The sequence below is a fragment of the Pogona vitticeps genome, chromosome 4, assembly GCF_051106095.1.
Source record: "Pogona vitticeps strain Pit_001003342236 chromosome 4, PviZW2.1, whole genome shotgun sequence".
Lineage (NCBI taxonomy): Eukaryota > Metazoa > Chordata > Lepidosauria > Squamata > Agamidae > Pogona > Pogona vitticeps.
In genome coordinates, this window is record NC_135786.1 from 125,913,268 (window position 1) to 125,930,032 (window position 16,765).

Consider the following 16,765-nt stretch of genomic DNA (forward strand, 5'->3'; position numbering starts at 1 on the left):
TATCAACCAAAAGCAATTTGCTGCAGATATGTTTGCAGTCTTTTGGCACCACATAGATCTGTGAGCAAACTTTTTTGAAGATGAAAATTGTGAAATCCAAGTGTAGCTTAAGACTTACAGATGAACATTTAGATGACATTTTAAGGGTGTCTGCCACAAACTTGACTTCATTAGTGCCTTGGCTATCAGAAAACAGCCACAAAAACACACTAACTAGGTAAACAAATAAAATGAATCTAGATAAAAGAATTCCACAGTTAAATATTGTTTGAAAATGGACTGTGTTCAAGTTAACATTTCTTCATTGATCTCTGAAGGTTTATTTTTTTATCTAAAATGGTAAGTATAGCGTTCACCCTTATTATGTTAAGGAGTCATGCATATACATGTTGCAGGCTAATGTTGCTGAGAGGCGGAGCTAAGAGATATGTAAAAAGAGGCGGAGTCAGAGAGTGAAAGTCAGTGAGAGTGGAGAGGGAGATAGAGTGTGGTATTTGGGAGATCTGAGGTGTAATTAGAGTGAAGAGTGAATAAGAACTGTGATAACCAATAGAACAGAGGTCCTCAACCTTTTCCTTACCACGGACCGGCTGAGCCTCTGAGGGAGGTCGGGCAGCCCCTCACGCTCGCGCTCTCAGATGCATGCACGAAGTGATGAGGGATTGCACGCGCTAGAGGTGCACGCATGCTCCCCCACCACTTTGTGCATGTGCAGGAGTGCCTGCCCACCCGTGCACCCACTCCTGCGCGGGGGCACATGTTTGAAGGGGTGAGGGAGCAGGGGTGAGGGGGGAAGGTTTATTTTCACAGCTGGGTGGCGGCAGCGACCGGGTGGTGCAGAGCCGGGAGAGAGAGCAAGAGTGAGTGAGTGTGTGTGTGTGTGTGAGAGAGAGGCAAGCAAGTATTTACATTTACAGCAGGAAGGGAACAGAAGTAGGACTTCCCCCAGTAAGGAGGCAGAAAGAATACGTATGCTGGCTTGGGGTATTCTCAGCCTCAGGTTGGGAACCATCATACCCCATTTGTAAAGTTCTTGCCATGCCTCTAGCGCATGTGCACGTGCGCTCCCCCACTACTTGACATGTTCGCAGGAGTGCCTGCCCACCCCACCCCTGCGTGTTGGCGCATGCTTGAAGGGGTGAGGGAGTGCCTGCCAGCGCCAGCAGCCTGGGAGTCTGAGCATGGCTGGGGTGCTCCCTCCGGCCGCTCACCTCCCAGGCTCCAACAAAGCCAGGGGCAGCGCTCCTCACCACCCTCTGCAGCGGGAAATTCAAATGGTGGAGGGCAGGGAGGAGTGCCGAAGACTGACGTGGCAGCCCCGGCAAGCAGCCACTGGTGCCAGTTCTGGAGCAGGAGGCACCAGCGGCAGCATCAGCCTGCTGAGGGTGGCAAGGAGTGCCGACCCTGGCTTTGTTGGAGATTGGGAGGCGAGCGGTCCCAAGATATAGAATACCCCAAGCCAGCATACGTATTCTTTCTGCCTCCTTACTGGGGGAAGTCCTACCTCTGTTCCCTTCCTGCTATAAATGTAAATATTTGCTTGCCTCTCTCTCTCTCTCTCTCATGGTTCTGCACCCCACCCCCACCCACATTGCCACCGCCGCTGCCAGGAGGAGAGCGCCCAGGCCTTGCTCTTCCTCCCAGCTCTTCTCCACCCCAGTCACCACCACCACTGGGCCGCAAAGGCAGACCTCCCACCTACCCCTACACGCACTCCCCTCCCCACAGCTGCTTTGCACATGCGAGGGCTTGCATGAAGGGATGAGGGAGCGCTCACATGGCGCTGACACACATGCGCACAAAGCAGCTGTGGGGAGAGGAGTGTGTGGGGGGGGTGGTATGTCTTCACAGCCCAGTCAGGCTCAAGCCATGGACCAGCAATGGGCCGCAGCCCGGGGATTGATGACCTCTGCAATAGAAGGTTGAGAAGTTACCAATGATTAATAATCAAACATCTGTAATCAATAAACAAGTTTTATTTAAAAGACAATGAAATTTGGACCTTCATCTTCATCCTTCCATAAGTAATGTTGATTTAGTGATCAACTGGTGGCAGTGGGTGAAAAGAAGTATTAGTTTGCCTTCGTGTGCTATGTGTTTAGAGAGTCAGGCAGGGGCCAAGAGTGGCAAATGCCACAATTGGTGTCCAGCGGTGGGATACGAATAAATCCAGTCAAGCCTGAGTTTAAAGAGAATTTTTCTTGGGTCAAGGGCACCTTTTAGACAGAGGTCTGTGGTAAAGAAACTTGGTTACCCACTAATTGCTTTTGGGAAAAGCTTAGTGGTGGGGGCTTCTGAACCCAGATCTGAGAGGGTCTAAGATAGGGAACAACTCTGAGAGAAAATTCCTTTGTATTTACCTCAAGATTTGAAGACCCAGTGGGCTAGCTTAAGGTTCGAGGCTCTAAGAGTTTAGGGAGTGCTTGTGGAAAAATCAGAAGCCAGGGGCCAGAGCAGATCTGAGGGAATAGAAGAAAAAGCCTTTGCTTGAAATAGAAATTATTTCAATGACTGGAAGTAAAAGAAGAAAGACAGGTCCATTATAAAATCAGTAGAAACACACTCTAGAATAAGTAACTCAGATAACTATGCCTCCCAAAAGAACTAAAAGACCAGTAATAGTGGAAACTGAGTCTCAAGAGGCACAAAGTTTATTGCCTCAGGAAATAGAGGGAAATGATGACCCTTTAACTCCAGGAAAGAAGTTGGAGACTGAGGAAAATGCCTCAGAAAGACCAGGTGTCCTAAGCTCTCAAGAGTTTGAAAAATGGAGGTTATAACAGGAATTCAAGCTTAAAGAATTAGATATCAAAGAAAGAACCAGGGAATTAGAAATTAGAGAAAAAGCTCAGTAACTACAATTTGAGCAAGAAGACAGAAAGAAAGGGAGTTTCAATTACAAATGAGACAATTACAATTATCCTCTCATAATTTTTCACAGTTTAACAATGGGGTGAAATTTAAAGAAGTACTTCTAGATAGTTTAGCAGGCAAAAATACCCCTAAATATTTTATAAAATATAAAATATTTGGAATACTTGTAGATTTTAAAGGCTGCATTTATAACTCCTTGACATATCCAGTATTTTTTTTAATTTGGATCTAATTATTTATAGTCCTGAAATTAATTCAGAAACAACTCTGAAGCACATGGGATTTCAATAGGACTAGACGATATTATAGCTATATCATCAATAAATAAACTAGCTGGAATTCTTTTTCTATTGACAGCTATCCGTTTAAGCACAGGGTGTTCTCTAAATAAAATTGCCAGTGGTGTAATTACAAATGCAAATAAAATTGTTGACAGAGAACATCCTTGCTTTGTCCCTCTATTTCATTGGTCCCCAGTCTTGGGTCTCCATATGTTCTTCAACTAAAACTCCCAGAAACGAGGGTTTTCTGGGGGTTTTAGTCCAAGAACATCTGAGGACACAAAGTTGGGAAGCACTGCTGTCATTGCTAAAAGGGTACGGAGTCCAGTCTGTTTGTTCTACTGTATTATCTGATTATTGTTATAGAGAAATAGAAGCACTTTCACAAAAGAGGAACCTATATTCATAAAACTACAAACTTTCAAAAGGCAAGACCACTCAAAATTATCAAAAGCTTTAGAGATGCAAAAAATATAAATGTTATGCCATCCAGTACGTATATGTATATATATATTCATGTGAAAAAGGTAGTACACCCTCTTTAAATATTATGGTTTTATATATCAGGATGATAAAAATATCTGGTCCTTAGCAGGTTTGAAAATTAGGTAAGTATACAACCTCAGATGAATAACAACACATGACATATTACATCATATCATAATTTATTTTACAATAATAAAGCCAAAATGGCAAAAGCATGTGCAAAAAACTAAGCACACTCTTTCTGATTTCATAGGAATTAAGAGGCTAAGTAGCAGCAAGGTCAGAAGACCTGCAGTCATAAGATCAAATCCACACAACAGAGTGAGCCCCCATCGCTTGTCCCAGCTCCCGCCAAGCTAGCGGTTCAAAAGCATGCAGAATGCAAAAATGCGAGTAGATAAATAGGTACCACCACAGTCAGCAAATGGCATTCCATGTCTAGTCACACTGGCCACGTGACCACCGAGGATTGTCTGCGGACAAACACTAACTCTATGGGTTGGAAACGAAAATGAGCACCGCCACCTAGAATTGGACGCAACTGGACAAAATTTTCAAGGGGAACCTTTACCTTTAATTGATCATCAGCAAGTGTGACCACCTGTATAAAAGCTGAAATTTTAGCAGTTTGCTGGTCTGGACCATTCAGGTGTGAGTTAACACAATGCCAAGGAAGAAACACATCAGCAATTATCATAGAGAAGCTATTTTTGCTGGGAAATCTGGGAAAAGTTATAAGGGCCATTTCCAAACAATTTAAAGTCCATCATTCTATAGTGAGGAAGATTATTCACAAATGGAAAATATTCAAGATAGTCGCTAATCTTCCCGGGAATGGACATTTAAGCAAATTCACTCCAAGTTAAGACCATGTAACACTCAGAGAAATTGCAAAAACAAACAAACAACAACCTAAGAGTTACATCTTAGGCTCTGCAGGCCTCCATTAGCATGTGAAAAACTCGTGTGTCATGTTCCTGGAGGTTACAACAGCCGAAGTCCGATAAGCCAGTCCAGAGTTAAGAATACCAAGAATGCAAAGCCAATGTCCATAAATCAACTCACAGAATGAAGTCTAATGTCAAAGTCCAGAGTCCGATACACAGCATAATCCAGGGGCAGAGTCCAAAGTCCAATACCAGCGTAGTCCAGGGGCAGAGTTCAGAGTCAGGAACACGGTCCAAGAAGCATGGATGCAAGCCAAGGTTTTGACTCTTTGCTTCCACAGAATTTCTGGCTTCACTGGGAGCTGTTTTATAGTAAAACAGCTCCTTGAGCTGCTGGAAAGCTTTCTATCCTGTTAATACTCAGGACTAGATGAACGTAGGTTTCTGTGGACAGCCTTTGAGTGATCCTCTGATCTTCTTGTCCTAAGTCTTTCCCGAAGCCTGGCCCGAAGCTTGGCTGCTGTGGAAGGAGAATCTGAAGGTGGTTCAGGTGGTTCTGATATCTCAGCATTCTCTTCAGCCTCAGTTAACCCTTCTGGTTCCAGGTCTTCGGATGCACTCATGACATCATGACAGTACAATTAGAAAAAGACTGAACAGGTTTAATTTGTTTGGAAAGGTTGTAGGAGAAAGATTCTTCTCTCTAAAGAGAACATTGCAGCATCAGTTAGCTATGCAAATTTGCATCTGGACTTTGGGAACAATGTCCTTTAGACAGACAAGACCAAAGTAGAGATGTCTGTCCATAATGCACAGCGCCACATTTAGTGAAAACCAAACACAGCATATCAGCACTAACACCTCATACCAACTGCCAAACATGGTGCTGGAGGGATGATGATTTGAGCTTGTTTTGCAGCCACAGGACGTGGATACTTTGAAGTCATTGAGCCAATCATGAACTCCTCTGTATACCAAAGTATTCCAGAGTCAAATGTGAGGCCATCTGTCCAACAGCTAAAGCTTGGTTGAAATTGGGTCATACAAGAGGACAATGATCCCAAGCGCACCAGCAAATCCACAGTAGAATGGCTGAAAAAGAAAATAAAGAAGGTGCTGCAATGGCTCACTCAAAGTCCAGACCTCAACACGAGAGTAGTGCATAAACAAATGCCCGCAAACCTCAATGAACTAGAGGAAGAATACTTTTGTAAAGAAGAGGGGGTCAGAATTCCTCCTCAATGATGTGAAAGACTGAAAAAGTCATACAAAAAACAATTACTTCAAGTTAATGTTGGTAAAGGTGGTTCTACAAGCTATTGAATCATAAGATATGCTTAGTTTTTCACACAAAATTTCTCCATTTTGGCTTTATTTTTGTAAAACAAATCATGACACAGTGTAATACACACGTCATGTTTTGTTGTTCATCTGAGGTTGCATTTGCCTAATTTTCAGACCTCCTAAGGACCAGATGATTTTTACTATCTCCTGATATGTAAACCCACAGATTTCAAAGAGGGTGCACTTTCTTTTCCACGTGACTGTATGTATATATAAGAATGAATTAGATGTATTATTTTCATAGAGAATGCTATATGTGTAACCAATCAGATTGTGTCTAGTGTCCGCCAATAGATGCTTAAAAAGTTAACTGTCAGACATGAGAAAAAGTGACAGAATGAGGCTTTTCTGTTAATACAGTGGTGCCTCGCTTGACGACAATAATCCGTTCCAGCAAAATCACTGTAGAACAAAATTGTCGTCAAGCGAAAGTAAAAAAACCCATTGAAAACCGGTTCAATGCGTTCCAATGGGCGAAATACCTCATCATGCAGCGAGGATCCTCCATAGGGCAGCCATTTCCCAGTGCCTGTTAAGCAAGGAATCTGTCCTAAACACAGCAGGGAGCCATTTTGCACAGCGGGCGGCCATTTTGAGAGCCACCGATCAGCTGTTTTAAAATCATCGTTCAGCAAAGAATCGGTTCCCGAAGCAGGGAAGCGATCGTCGTAAAGCGAATTTTCCCCATTTAAACATCACTTTGTGATCATAATAGTGATAGCAAAAACCTCATCGTCAAGTGGATTTGTCGTGGAGCAGGGTAATCGTCAAGTGAGGCACCACTGTATATCTGTTGATATGTAGATGTTCAGTTAAGAATGCTGCTAGGTGTCTGCTGTTATTGTGTTAATAAAAGAAAATGTTACGAAACTGTTGTAAGTCTGTCAAGCATAAGCCAAAACTATACCAAGTTAAATGTTCAAATATTGTCAGTTTATCTTTCAATATGTTTTTTCAGTCAATGTTTTTAAAGTTTACTATGACTGAATGATTATTCTTTTATCTCCTGATACACATATATGTAAACCAAGAGAGAATATTATTCAAGATCTATGTGGCTTTTTAATACTCAGGCTTAACCTACTGTCTACAAACTCAAAAACTCCAACAAAATACAGGTGTGGGAGTCATAGGTTTTTAAAAAAGGAAATCCATTCCACCTTATTACTGCAAAAGGCAACATGTTACGGAAGTAATTTGTTACAAAAAAACCAAACCAAAACACCAGTTACTTCCTATTTCGGCAATCCTCCATATGACACTCTTCTCATCTCAATAATTACAATGACTTTCTCCATGATTTCCCATATCTTTTGATCCATCCAGAAAACATGGTTTATTTTTAGTATCATTTTGTATTCAGGGGGCTGGGCTGAGTTTAATAGTATAGTGTTTCTCGTTGAATGTGATGTCTAGGGAGACACTCTCAGTTAGCAGCTTCAAGGTTTGTTGGTTTGTTTTTAGCTCATTCATAAAAAGGAAACTTTCTTCCAATAAGGAGACTCAAAGCGACTCATAGTATTAAAAACCTTATAACATCCGAACATAGTGGTTGTTTTAACATTTATATTATTAGTCCTGCCACCTTGCCTCCATTTCAATTATTTTCAGTTAAATTTGTTGATATGTATGTGTTTAATTTTGATTTTATAATTACTATGATTATTATACCCCTTCATGGATTGCTGCCTTGTCGTGGCAAGGGGGCTTGAGTAACTCAGAGAAGCTATGGGCTATGCCGTGCAGGGACACCCAAGACGGACAGGTCATAGTGGAGAGTTCTGACTAAACGCAATCCACCTGGGGTAGGAACCGGCAATTCCACTCCAGTATCTTTGCCAAGAATGCCCCATGATCAGAAACAAAACGCTAAAAGATATGACGCTGGAAGATGGGACCCTCAGGTCAAAAGGCGTCCAACATGCTACTGAGGAAGAGCGGAGGACAAGTACAAGTAGCTCCAGAGCTGATGAAGTGGATGGGCCAAAGCCGAAAGGACGCTCAGCTGTGGACGTGCCTGGAAGTGAAAGGAAAGTCCGATGCTGGAAAGAAAAATACTGCATAGGAACCTGGAATGTAAGATCTATGAACCTTGGGAAGCTGGAGGTGGTCAAACAGGAGATGGCAAGAATAAACATCGACATTCTGGGCATCAGTGAACTAAAATTGATGGGAATGGGTGATTTCAACTCAGATGATTATCATGTCTACTATTGTGGGCAAGAATCCCGTAGAAGGAATGGAGTAGCCCTCATAGTCAACAAAAGAGTGGGAAAAGCCATAATGGGATATAATCTCAAAAATGATAGAATGATGTCAATACGTATCCAAGGCAGACCTTTCAACATCACAATAATCCAAGCTTATGCACCAACCTCCATTGCTGAGGAGACTGAAACTGAACAATTTTATGAAGATTTACAACACCTTCTAGAACTGACACCGAAGAAGGATGTTCTTCTCATTCTGGGGGACTGGAATGCTAAGGTAGGAAGTCAAGAGATAAAAGGAACAACAGGGAAGTTTGGCCTTGGAGTTCAAAACGAAGCAGGGCAAAGACTAATAGAGTTTTGTCAAGAGAACAAGCTGGTCATCACAAACACCCTTTTCCAACAACACAAGAGGCGACTCTACACATGGAAATCACCAGTTGGGCAACATCGAAATCAGATTGACTATATTCTCTGCAGCCAAAGATGGAGAAGCTCTATACAGTCAGCAAAAACAAGACCTGGAGCTGATTGTGGCTCTGATCATCAGCTTCTCATAGCAAAATTCAAGCTTAAACTGAAGAGAGTAGGAAAAACCACTGGGCCACTCAGGTATAATCTAAACCAAATCCCTTACGAATACACAGTAGAAGTGAAGAACAGATTTAAGGAACTAGATTTGGTGGACAGAGTGCCTGAAGAACTTTGGATAGAAAGCAAAGTGTGCCCCTTCCCTCTTCAACCTATATCTTGCACATCTGCCTTCCTTTCTTTCTAGTCCAGGAAACTCCCCTCCTTCTCTCAATGGTGTCCCCGTCCCTATTCTTCTCTACGCAGATGACACGATGCTGTTGTCAGTCACTAAATCTGGCCTTCGTCATCTGCTTTTTTCATTCCAAGAATACTGTCTTTCTAATGAATTATCAATTAATTCTGAGAAAACAAAAATTTTGGTTTTCTCGAAATCCTGGGCCCCGACTGTCTGGAAGATTGGTAAATTATCATTCCAGCAAGTCCAGACCTTTAAATATTTGGGGATCACTTTCCACTTTCGACATAGCTGGATCTACCACCATAAATCTGCCATTTCCTTAGCCTTGCCACATTTAAATGCAATTGCCCGATTCCACTTCTACAACGGCAACCAGTACATCCCCGCTGCTCTCCATATATTTCAAATTAAAATTCTTTCCCAGTTGCTATATGGAGCCCCAATCTGGATTGAGGCTGCAAATCAAGACCTTGACAAAATAGCGGCCCATTTCCTTAGAAGGATTCTTGGGGTCCCTAACCTAATTAGATTATCCACATTGATACTTGAATTAGGTATTCATCTTCCCTCTACCACCGCTTGGTCCCTAACTTTCAAGTTTTGGCTTAGACTGCACCTCAGTACTCACCCAGACTCCATACTCAATGACCTATTAAAAGATCCCTTCTCATCCAAGTGGTTTAAACTTCTCAATGCCAAGCTTGAATCTATGGGACCTCTCCCCCGAATCCCTCGCAGACACCAACCTTTATAGAGCGCACCAAATCATCAAATCCAAACTCTGGCAACAGGAACTCAACTTTTTACTTCCCAATTTAAATCCTACTTGCTCCCCCTATTTCTTCGGCCTCTCTCCCTCTCTCGGTAGACCCTCCAATTATTTTAGTAAATTAATTAATCCCAGTAAAAGGAGAGCATTTATGTTAGCAAGGCTAAACATCTTTCCATCAGCCGCTCATTTTGGCAGATTTGCTAACATACCACACAATAACAGACTCTGCCGCTCTTGCTCATCTGAGCCAGACTCTCTAGATCACATATTACTCCGTTGCCCGGCTCACCAATACCTACGAAACAATATCCTCGAACCCCTTCTGTCTTCTCTCTTTGTTTCATTTGCTGACCCTCTTCCTATCCTTCTAAGTGACTACTCAGCGACCATCTCCAGCTTGGTAGCGGATTTTCTGTTAGCGGTCTCCAAGCCAAAACTCCTTCCCCAATCCCCTCCTGTATAACCTCTCTAGTTCGTACCTTCAGGATTGCTTTCCTTCTGTTTGCTATAGTATGGTGCCAACTGTTACTGATGTACACATACTTTAATGCCAATAAAGGTTTAAGTATAAAAGAAAAGAAAAAAAGAAAGCAAAGTGGCTGTCCAACGAGGCCTTACAAATAGCAGAAAAGAGAAGGGAAACAAAATGCAGGGGAGATAGGGAAAGTTACAGAAAATTGAATGCAGACTTCCAAAGAATAGCAAGGAGAGACAAGAGGGCCTTCCTAAATGAACAATACAAAGAAATAGAGGAAAATAACAGAAAAGGAAAAACCAGAGATCTGTTCAGGAAAATTGGAGATATTAGAGGAAAATTTTGTGCAAAGATGGACATGATAAAAGACAAAAATGGAAGGGACCTCACAGAAGCAGAAGACATCAAGAAGAGGAGGCAAGAATACACAGAGGAATTATATCAGAAAGTTTTTGATATCCCGGACAACCCAGACAATATAGTTGCTGACCTAGAGCCAGACATCCTGGAGAGTGAGGTCAAGTGGGCCTTAGAAAGCCTGGCTAACAACAAGGCCAGTGGAGGTGATGGCATTCCAGTTGAACTATTTAAAATCTTAAAGGATGATGCTGTTAAGGTGCTACATTCAATATGCCAACAAGTTTGGAAAACTCAACAGTGGCCAGAGGACTGGAAAAGATCAGTCTACATCCCAATACCAAAGAAGGGCAGTGCCAAAGAATGCTCCAACTACCGGACAATTGCACTCATCTCACACGCCAGCAAGGTTATGCTCAAAATCATACAAGGTAGGCTTCAGCAGTATGTGGACCGAGAACTCCCAGAAGTACAAGCGGGATTCCGAAGGGGCAGAGGAACTCGAGACCAAATTGCCAACATGTACTGGATTATGGAGAAAGCCAGAGAGTTCCAGAAAAACATCTACTTCTGCTTCATTGACTATGCAAAAGCCTTTGACTGTGTGGACCACAGCAAACTATGGCAAGTCCTAAAAGAAATGGGCGTGCCTGACCACCTTATCCATCTCCTGAGAAACCTATATGTGGGACAGGAAGCAACAGTTAGAACTGGATATGGAACAACGGATTGGTTCAAAATTAGGAAAGGAGTACGACAAGGCTGTATACTGTCACCCTGCTTATTTAACTTATATGCAGAATACATCATGCGGAAGGCTGGACTGGAGGAATCCCAAGCTGGAATTTAGATTGCAGGAAGTAATATCAACAACCTCCGATATGCAGATGATACCACTCTGATGGCGGAAAGTGAGGAGGAACTAAAGAACCTTGTAATGAGGGTGAAAGACGAGAGTGCAAAAAACGGTCTGAAACTCAACATCAAAAAAACTAAGATCATGGCCACTGGTCCCATCACCTCCTGAGAAATAGAAGGGGAAGATATGGAGGCAGTGACAGATTTTACTTTCTTGGGCTCCATGATCACTGCAGATGGAGACAGCAGCCCCGAAATTAAAAGATGCCTGCTTCTTGGGAGGAAAGCAATGACAAACCTTGACAGCATCTTAAAAAGCAGAGACATCACCTCGCCAACAAAAGTTCGAATAGTCAAAGCTATGGTTTTTCCTGTCGTGATGTATGGAAGTGAGAGCTGGACCATAAAGAAAGCTGACCGCCGAAGAATTGATGCCTTTGAATTGTGGTGCTGGAGGAGACTCTTGAGAGTTCCCTGGACTGCAAAGAGAACAAACCTATCAATTCTAAAGGAAATCAACCCCGAGTGCTCATTGGAAGGACAGATCCTGAAGCTGAGGCTCTAGTACTTTGGCCATCTCATGAGAATAGAAGACTCCTTGGAAAAGACTTTGATGTTGGGAAAGTGTGAAGGCAAGAGTAGAAGGGGACGACCGAGGATGAGATGGTTGGACAGTGTCATTGAAGCAACCAACATGAATTTGACACAACTCCGGGAAGCGGTGGAGGATAGGAGGGCCTGGCGTGCTCTGGTCCATGGGGTCACAAAGAGTCGGATACAACTAAACGACTGAACAAACAAACAAAACATGATTATTATAAATTGTTATTTGATGTTATATTTGCTTAATGTATAAACCGCCCAGAGTGGCCTTGGCAGCCAGACGGGTGGTATAAAAGGCAAATAAATAAATGAATAAATGGAACCAAGAAACCACCACACAGTCCAGTGTCTTGTCCATAAATTGAATCTATGAGACTGGCCAATACAGAGGTGCCTTGACATATGAACTTAATCCATCCCAGAAGTTGTTAGTAAGTCAAAACGTTCATAAGTCAAATCAACATTTCCCATAGGAATGCACTGAAACCCTATTAATTTGTTCTGGCTGATTTTTGTTCTTATGTCAAGGCACAGTTTGTAAGTCAAAGCATTAGTTCCCATAGGAACTAATGCAAAACCGTTAATCCATCCTCTACCACTAGGGAGAGAATTTTTCTTGATGAACCTAGGTTAAAAAAAGGCAGGAAAGGAGGGAACAATGGAGAAAAGAGGAAAGAAAGAAAGAAGGTCATCACTGGGGCACACAGACCCCTCAAACAAAGGTTTGTGCTTTTAAGCACAAAAAGAGAGAAGACAGAGAGAGAGTAGACAGTGTGGGGGAGAGAGAGTTCGGAGTCTAAAACACATTTTAAACAAAACACCTTTTAAATCAAACACTTTTTAAACCCACACATTTTACAACAGCACATTTTAAAGCAAGCAACCAAAAGACTAAAATGCATTTTAGAGGCCAACAGCCAGACAGAACTTTGCAAACAGTTTTCTGATTTTAAAACCAACAGCCAGCGCAGAAACATAATCCCCACCTAGCCACCTAGCCCATCCCTAAGCTGCAAAACCCCTGTACAGTAAATACAGTGTACTCACCCAGAAGAGACAGTCTCTCTGTTTTAAAAAAGGTCAAAAATCCAAAAAAATTTAAAAGCCAAAAAAAAAAAAAAAAAAACAGTCCGTACAGTACAGAACCAGGCAATCTGAAGTCTCTCTCCATATCCACACTCTAACCACTGGGGTGAATGAGGTAGCAGACAAGCAGCCTTTTCGCTGGCCAACGGTTAACTTAAAGTTCAAATTTCCTGCCTTCCCTACAATTTTTTTTCCATTCATAAGTCAAAGCTCTGTTTGCAAGTCAGAGCAAAATTTTGCGAATGGAGCTGTTTGTAACTCAAAATGTTTGTAGGCTGGGACGTTCGTAAGTCAAGGCACCACTGTAGTTGTCCATTAAAGGGGGATCCAGGGAGGCCTTTTCAATAATGGTCTCATTACTGCCTCCTTTAAACATGCTGGAGTCCTACCCTGCTGCAAGGAGGCATTCACCACTCCCTTTATGCACTCAGCCATTCCCCCACTGGCCACTTTTGTAAGCCAGGAAGGGCAAGGCCGTAGCTGCACCAACAAAAACATATCTATCATAACAGGACAAGAAGGGCCAAAGTTGCATCCATGGAACCTCTATCGATTACAGTATCCAAGACAGAGCAGATCAGAGCAACTGTGCCTGAAAGTGTTCTGCAGGTCCCTCACGGTGAGTTGCAGAGTGGTTAGCATTTAAACAACAAAAAGCTCTAAAAGAAAATCTTCAGCAGGGAAAGGTTTTCAATAATTTCTTAAAGACAAGCAGTTTTCTTAAACTGAAGAGTCTTAAAAATAACAGTTCATATAGAAATCTCAATGAAAAGGGTGTGCAAGATAAAAACGTCACTTACGTTCTCTAGAATCTTTACAAATATCTGTTCTGTCTTTTTGTTTTTCACATCATTGTTCATTTTGGAAACCACTTGTGATGTATTAAACTGATCAGGAAAACAAATGAAAGCAAATTTCACTTTTTATATTAGCAAGGCAAACCTTCACACATCTGCTCACAATACGTATGGTAACAAATAACACTGAGGCCATAGCAAGAATTCCTCGGCTTCATTCAGGCTGCATGTTAAGGAGCCCATCGTCACCCTGTAATTGGCTTTGAAACTAGGCAATCAGTGTTCCTACTAGAGGCCAACCTTCTGCATCTCAAGTGATCTGTGTACCTTGGGAACAATGTCTCTATCATCTATTTCAAGCATCCATATCAGGAATGTAAATCCTTGCTTGTCTCATCCTTGCAGGCAAGGGTAAAGAACTGCCACCTTTATCAGTAAAGATGTCAAACAATTTCCTGGCATTCTCAACAGAACTCTTGTTTTGGCAAGAAAGACATTTTGTGCAAACCAAAGAACATCTTTTTACACAAAACAACCTGTTTTTGCAGAGAAAAAATCCAATATAAGCAACCTGTGCAATTGTGGAAATAGATTGGCCCTAACTAGGAAGATGCCTATATTATTGAAGAACTTGAAATAGTAGATGGGTTGCTTTCACCTAATTTGGAGGAAGCTTTAAAACTCCTCACTGAAATGTCCTTTCTTTTCCAGATAGCCTAAATTGATGAGAAACCAGGAATTTAACTGGTATTTTTTTCCATCTCTATTTCATAGAGATTTCTTTTTCCAGTTGACTATGAATAGGGAATCTTCTTCATATCAAACATCATAAATTTATTCAGAAAATAAGCTCTCATGTGCTTGCACTTTTACCTTGACATGAAATAGGTTGTTGAGAAGACATAAATACTCTTCCTTTATGATTTCACGGAGTTTGCCTGCAAGGATGTACTGTCTTGCATAATATGTTTTACAGGTATCAATCTCGAGAACCATAGCCATGAGTGTCCGGATAGCAAAGAAGTTCTGCCACACATTTATCTTTGTGAGCTCCATTGCCACAACCCTGTTTGATTACAAGAACAGGAGAACTAGTTTTATTAGGAAACAGTGACAATCCTACTGTCTGTTTTTTTTCCCCCAGTACACCATGAGACCAGATCTGGACACTCCACAGTAGTAGCAGGGTAATCTCACATATAACCCATGCTACTACTGCTGATCATTTAATATCTTCCATCCATCTAGTTTGCATTCTTCTTCTACTCCTTCTTCCAAACAAAGATTGCCATTGATGTATTCTTTCTTCCATTGCCCATCTACTTGCCTTATGATATGACCCACCCATCTCCAATTTAATGATGCAATTTATTATTTCACATCCATTGTTATTCTCTTTTGTCATCATCATCATCATCATCATCATCATCATCATCATCATCATCATCATCGTCATCGTCATCGTCATCGTCGTCGTCGTTGTCGTTGTTATTATTATTATTATTATTATTATTATTATTATTATTATTATTATTATTATTATTATTATTATTATTATTATTATTATTATTATTATTATTATTATTAAAAAACATTATGAAAACATTGACTGCTATATAACAGATACAAGTTTGAACCAAAAACCTAAGTAGCTGTTAAATATCGGCACGGTATGCGTGCTATTCCTGAAATTGCTATTTTTTGTAGCTCTGATGGTGCGGTTTCTGAGATCTGCAAATGCTTATACTACTGTGTGAAGTTTCTTGATATTTTTCCCAAAGCCCCAATGACTACGGAGACCAATGAAGTGTGTTTCTTCCAAAAGTAAGATGTTTCAATTGCCAGTCCTCTGTACTTTGTTAGCTTTTTCAATTCTTTATTTTCAGCTCTGGCATCCCCTGGAATTACAATGTCAATGATCCAGACATTTCCTCATTTTATTACTACTATATCTTGTGTGTTATGTTCAAGGTATCTATCTGTCTGGACACAGAAATCCCACAAGATCTTGACTTCCTCATTTTCTGACACCTTCTCTACCTCATGTTCCCACAGGGAATCATAAGAGAAGGAATATACCTACTAAAGAGAAATCATTTTACCTTAGGATTTACAAGACCTAGTGGCTAGCTCAAAATCCGGAGCTCTGAGGGTAAAGAGCAGTGGCGGATGAAGTGGAAGCCTAGGTCAGGATAGATCTGAAGTTATAAGAAAAGCTAAGCAGAAAGTTGTTCTGGTGTCAGGAGACAACAATCGCCCAGACAGGGAAATATTGTGACAAGGGTTGTGAGCTTGGGAGTAGCTGAGGCAAGTTGCTTGGAAAAGCATAACCTAGTTACAAGGAAAGCCACTGCAAGAGAGAAAAAGGGTTTCTGCTTTTGGCTTTTGTGAGGGAAAAGAACTAGTCCAAGTTAATTAGAAATTGTATTGTTTATTCCACCCAAATTAGTAATGGAAGTACAGGTTGAGTTCCAGAGTGCTGAGGAAAATGGGAACCCTCAGATTCAAAGAGATAATGAAACTGAGGGACCTGTATTGACTGCCTCTGAGGAAGAAAATATTCAAAGCTCCCAAGATTTTGAAAAATGGAAACTAGAGCATGAATTTGAACTGAAGAAGGAGCTATCTATGAAAAACCAATTAGAATTGAAAAAGAACAGAGAACTTGAAAGAAAAAGGGAACTAGAATTTAGAGAAAGGGAAATGCAATTCCAAATAGGGATGAAGAAATTGGAATTAGCTAGTCAAAATAATAACAATAATAATTCCAGTGGGGAGGTTCCACCTCTGTGAGGTGGCTGAACTACTTGTTGGATGTGGTGCAGTTGTCAATGTGGCTGATTTGTGGAAGTTTACCCCTTTACCTGAAGCTGCTCTGTTAACAAACTTAAAGAAGGCTCAACATGCAGCTGTGAAAGCACTGAAAATCCTGCAAAATGAGCCCCTGCCTGAGAATCCAGATG

The 16,765-nt window shown here is 41.5% G+C and overlaps 1 protein-coding gene across 1 annotated transcript in view; it reads right to left on the reverse strand.

Moving 5' to 3' along the window:
- The window catches only part of ADCY10 (adenylate cyclase 10), a 119,351-nt gene that overhangs the window by 58,150 nt on the left and 44,436 nt on the right, over positions 1–16,765 (reverse strand). The window contains exons 14-15 of the mRNA XM_078393076.1: positions 14,676–14,868; positions 13,806–13,892 (exon numbers count right to left, since the gene is read on the reverse strand). Of these exons, the coding sequence (XP_078249202.1) occupies positions 13,806–13,892; positions 14,676–14,868 (280 nt within the window). The remainder of the gene's footprint in view (positions 1–13,805; positions 13,893–14,675; positions 14,869–16,765) is intronic.